General features: G+C 35.3%; 1 protein-coding gene across 1 annotated transcript; it reads left to right on the forward strand.

Moving 5' to 3' along the window:
* The first annotated feature begins 1,061 nt into the window (after window positions 1-1,061).
* On the forward strand, window positions 1,062-1,670 carry LOC148584852 (uncharacterized). The gene has a single exon (XM_088517533.1). The coding sequence runs from the start codon at window positions 1,062-1,064 to the stop codon at window positions 1,668-1,670; it is 609 nt and encodes a 202-aa protein (XP_088373659.1).
* The last annotated feature ends 4,330 nt before the right edge of the window (window positions 1,671-6,000 follow it).

Consider the following 6,000-nt stretch of genomic DNA (forward strand, 5'->3'; position numbering starts at 1 on the left):
GTACCAGGATGGGTGACCTCTTGAGAAGTCTGGTTTGGGGGAGCTAAAAGCGGACAATATTGTGTGTCATTGAGGTGGGGTGTTACAAAATGGTATCAGAGCCATTGTCCAGCCTGAGATAGGGAGAGCGTGCACAAGCCCATGAAGATCGCTAGCGGGCACTCGCTGGGATAGACGCCAAAAATGGGCTAATCCCATGAGGGCCGCCAGCGGGGACGCTGGGTCCTAAGAGGGGGTGATTGTGACGTCCCACACCGCCTGGGCATGGAGATGAGAATGTGCTTAGATGTATACTACACCATTAATGACAACAACGCGTTTTAAAGCCGTGATGGTCATGATCCCATTAGAACTTAAGCGTGCTTCTGCTGGAATAGTACCAGGATGGGTGACCTTCTGAGAAGTCTGGTTTGGGGGAGCCAAAAGTGGACAATATTGTGTGTCATTGAGGTGGGGTGTTACAGCTACAATGCTACAGGTTCTATTTACAATAATTTTAATAATTTTCAGCAATATAATCCTAGAAATAATTGGGAAAGAGGTGAGACTTCTAATCAAAGTCATCGAAGTTTGCACCGAAGGTTTATCCAACCCTGCTGGTTGGCTCCAAGTCAACACAAGGAGGTTGCATTCACTGTTCTTGATTTGGCTAGACAGGAGATCTCATCTGACAGGCGCCTAAGGGGTCCACTTCCTTTACGGATTGTTAGGTCCATTGAGAAGAACCCCATGGACCCGTGGCCTACTGGCATGCACCGCTACACTCCTCCAAGGACGGGTGAACGGGTCACTCCACCAAATTCATCTCTTGGATATTATAGGGGACATCTGAACAAATACAAGGCGTGTCTGACTTATCCCGAAGATTATTGAGCTGAAGTTGTTATTATTATTTATTGTTCTTATTTTTATTTTTTTTTACAGACAATATTAGTTTGTAATAATAATTAGAATCATAGACAAATTATTATAGTTATTCAGACAATTGTAAAAATTGTACTGAAAAATAATAATAATAATTATTATTATTATTATTGTGTTGTTAAATCTACTTTCTAACAATGGCTATTAAAAGTAGCATTGATTCCTCTAGACTCGAGAGTCTTAATGAAATGAATTTTAGAATGTGGAAACGACACATAACTTATGTACTCACACATGGCAAAACACAGTATACCCTTACATATGTAATGCCTGATCCAGCCGAACTAAATGACAGCAAAGCCAAACAGAAGCATGAAAAATGGATGGAAGCCGACTTAATGGCAAGAGTCACCCTTCTTCACAATATGAAAGACAATATCATTCCTCTATTCGAAAGTTATGAGTCTGCTAAAGAAATGATGGAAGCACTGGAGGCAAAGTATGGCCCTAGATCTGATACACATGTACAGTTGCTATTAGACAAATACAACTATACACGTATGAGTGACAATGACTATGTAGGCGAATTTGTTAATCAAATGGAATTACTTGCAAAAGAGCTTGCAAATGCTGGTCATCCTGTATCAGACAAAATGCAAGTAACCATCATACTTAACGGCCTTCCTGTATCATGGGCACATGTCGTAACTTCTTTAACACTTAGTGGAAAAGAAGTCTCCATGATTTCTTTACCAGTAATACTAGTACTCGAAGAAGAAAGAATGAAAAGAAGAAGGCGAGAATGAACATCTAGTAATTTGATGATGGCTCAAAACTCAAATCGGACTGTTCAAACTCCTCTTACATTCAAAAGCAAGCCACAAAAATTCAAAAGAAAATGGAAGAGTAAGCCAAACAGTAAAGTCAAAGCTAAAGGAGCATGATTCAAATGTGGAAAAGTTGGACACTTTAAAAAGAATTGTCCAAAACTCCATGGTGTTAAACCACTGAAGGAGATTGCAATGACAATCACTGAAGCATTGATGGCAAAATCAACTTCTAGCTCATGGTGGATAGATTCAGCAGCAACTAGACACATCACAAACAAGAGGGAATTTTTTGTGGACTTCAAAGAGAAAGCTGTTGAAGAGCACAAAGTTTACATGGGCAACAACACCTCAAGTGACGTGTTAGGAGAAGGAAAGTGTAAGATATCTGTCAAAGGTTTAATTATTGTCTTACATGATGTTTTGTATGTTCCTGATATCCGGAGAAATCTAATATCAGTTCCTATATTAGATAACATAGGATACGGGATAAAATTTAAATCTGGGAAGGTCTATATTAGGAAAGGAAACATATCTGTAAAGGGTACAAAAGTTGACAATATGTATTCCATTAAAATTGATAATAAAGTTTCCATTTCACATTATTCACGTGTCTGAAAGTAATTCTTATCTATGGCATTTAAGATTAGGCCATATTAACAGAAATAAATTGATAAGAATGAGCAAAAGTGGATTACTACCTCATATTAATTCTGGAGATTTTAATATATGTGAATCATGTATTAAAGGAAAAATGACTAACAAGTCTTTTTCTAAACACTGGAAATCATCAGAAGAAGTAATTCACTCAGATATTTGCGGACCATTCAGAACTAAGACACATAGAGGAATGAAATACTTTATTACCTTCATCGATGATTATTCAAGGTATGGATATATCTACCTTATCAAAAATAAATTTGAAGCTATTGATAAATTCAAAGAATTCAAATTAGAGGTAGAAAACCAATTAGGAAGATCTATGAAAACCTTGAATAATGATAGGGGGAGAATATGAAGCTATGGATACCTTCTGCAAAGAGAATGGTATAAAACATTTGTACACAATGCCATATAAGCCTCAACAAAATGGTATTGCAGAAAGAAGAAATAGAACTTTAATGGAAATGACAAGGTCAATGATGGCATTCTCTGACTTGTCTATCCATTTTTCGGGAGAAGCCTTATCCACAGCAGCTTATATACTCAACAAGGTTAAGACAAAATCTAAACCTTTAACCCCTTATGAAATCTGGACAAGTCTGAAACCCAACTTAGAAAATATAAAAGTATGTGGATGCAAAGCCCATGTACTTATTCCAAAACCTTTAAGGGATAAATTAAAAGATAAAACATGGGAATGCAAGTTCATAGGATATGTTGAGAATGGTAGTGGATATCGATTCTACCATTCTGAAAAAGGATTAATAAAAAGTAGAGATGCTGTTTTTCTTGAAAATTCAGATCAAATAAATCCTATAGAAGATATCAGACTATTAGAAGATGAACAATCTACACAAGAAAATTCAAATCATATCACTCCTATGAAAGATATCAGTCTATCAGAATATGAAGAATCTGCACATGAAGATATTACAAATCTCTAAGATAGTGGGAGTAAAAGAAGACTGGATCTCAATATCCCTAATCATAAAAACAGTGGGAGAGTTAAAAGACAAATACGACCATCAGTCATACTTAAAGATCATTATGTACTAAGTATAGATGATATAAATCTTCAAGATGATCCTTCCAATTACAAAGAAGCTGTGAAAGGTGGTGATGCAGACAAATGGATAGATGCAATGAATGATGAACTAGACTCCATCAACAAAAATGACGTCTGGGAACTCACGGATCTGCCACAGCAAAGAAAAGCTATTGGATGTAAATGGGTACTGAAGAAGAAATTCAAAGCAGATGGAAGTCTTGATAAATACAAGGCTAGGTTGGTAGCCAAAGGATTCACTCAACAACCAGGTGTAGACTTTGTTGATACTTAGTCGCCCGTAGCAAAATTTACCTCAGTAAGAATAATCATGTCCATAGTAGCTAAGATGGATTTAGAATTGCATCAATTAGATGTAAAAACAGCATTTCTAAACGGAAAATTAAAAAAAGACATCTATATGGTTCAACCTGAAGGATTCAATGTAAATGGACATGAAGAAAAAGTTTATAAATTGAAGAGGTCATTGTACGGGCTAAAGCAATCTTTAAGACAATGGTACTTAAAATTTCATGAGGCCATCATGGAAATCGGTTTCGAGGTAAGTCCACTAGATCATTGCGTTTACATACATTATGACAATGATAAGTTGACTATATTATCACTATATGTAGATGACATATTATTAACTGGAAATTGCTCAAAAATGATTCAAAATACAAAGAATTTCTTAGCATCTAAGTTTGAAATGAAAGACATGGGTGAAACAACTTATGTCCTGGGAATAAAAATTTCAAGGGATAGGACCTCAAAATTATTATACTTTTTTTTTTTTGACATGTCCACACAAGAGGGGGGAGGGGGATTCGAACTAGTGACCATCGCTTCATTAGGCGTGGTCCTAACCGATTGAACTATCTCTTGGAGGCGAAATTATTATACTTAGATCAAGAGAAATATATAGAAAAGGTACTTAGAAGGTTTAATATGGATAAATGTAAACCTCTAAATACACCTGTTTCAAATGGTCAACATTTGAGCAAAACAATGTGTCCTCGAGACCAAACAGAAATTCTTGAAATGAAAATTGTCCCCTATGCTCAAGCTGTGGGCAGTCTTATGTATGCTATGACTAGTACAAGACCTGATATTTGTCATGCTGTAGGATTGGTAAGTAGATATCAATCAAATCTTGGAAAAGAGCATTGGCAAGCAGTTAAAAGAATATTTAGGTATCTGCAAGGAACTAAAAACATGGGTTTATGTTTTGGATAAGAAGATCTAAACATTGCAGGATACACTAACGCAGATTTTGCAGGAGATGTAGATGACAGAAAATCTACAAGCGGTTATATATTCTTATTTGGGGGAATAGCTATTTCTTGGTTGAGTAAGAAACAAAATTGTGTTGCAAAATCCACAATGGAAGCTGAATATATATCATGCAGCACAGCGGTAAGCATGCTGCTTGGATTAAGCGTTTCATTAAAAGTTTAAATCTTGGAATGCAAGATGGGCCTGTCAATGTATTTTGTGATAATAAGTCTACCATCTCTTTAATAAAAAGTGGAACTCAAAGTTCCAAAGGCAAACATATTGATATAAGTTATCACTATATTCAAGATATAGTGGAGAGAGGTGAAGTGAAAGTTGAATTTATTCCCTCTACAAAGATGGTAGCTGATCCCATGACCAAAGGGTTGACTCTACATAAATTTAGAGAGCATGTAGCAAAAATGGGATTAAGGAAAACTTAAGAAAAGGCTACATGGTAAAAATAGCATAATCAGAAGGATTCATGCACGCCTGAATAATTGATGGTATGCATGTTTTTCATTTTTTCTGTATACTGACAAACTATTTATCTCAAATAGGGTAACCTTGGAGATAAGAAATTGAATAAAAAAAATTTCAATTTAATTTACATATAGTTATTATGTAAAAAAATCATTAATTATAGTATTGAGTATGAACTGTATTCTTAACTATGGATAATTAATGTTAAATGCCTAGATTATATGGTAGATAAGGAGTAGACATGTTTTTTGTGATACTAAAGATAGACATGTACAACTAAGGTTTCATTACTAATTATAATAGTATGATCAAGTGGGAGATGATGGTGTACATGATGATCACACTATTATTAGTGTGGTCATCACCACATCAGATCATGTAGATTTTACAAGAAGGTAAAATTACTTCCAGGTGGAGGTAGCAGGTCAAGAGTAGTAACTCTTGACCAAGAGTTGTATTGTAGAGTCCCATGAGAATGCAGAATCACTATTCTATTTTTCACGTGAAATCTTAGTTTAGTTTTCTCCTGGTTTTTCTGTATTCTAAACACTCTTATTCTCCACCGGATTTCCACCCTAACGAGAGAAATCCTTTCTGAAGAATTTACAAAGATCCCATAATTAAGAATCTTATATCAATAACATGCCTAGGGTTGGTTGTTTTGCATATCTTTTACATATCCCAGAGCATGTTGCTTTTCCTTTTGCATTGCATTTTTTTTTTTTTCATTTTTTTTGTGTGCATTATTAATGTTGAAAAATTCAAAAAGACAAAAATATTTTGATTTGGTTACCTTCTTCCTTCTTTTGTCTTATACACCTTGGTAGTCCATTATTTTCTCAT

Source organism: Corylus avellana, chromosome 6 (assembly GCF_965113065.1).
Source record: "Corylus avellana chromosome 6, dhCorAvel1.hap1.2, whole genome shotgun sequence".
Taxonomy (NCBI): domain Eukaryota; kingdom Viridiplantae; phylum Streptophyta; class Magnoliopsida; order Fagales; family Betulaceae; genus Corylus; species Corylus avellana.

Coding starts and splice junctions, on each gene's coding strand:
- LOC148584852 (XM_088517533.1), top strand. CDS start 1,062: ATGGCTATTAAAAGTAGCATTGATTCCTCTAGACTCGAGAGTCTTAAT.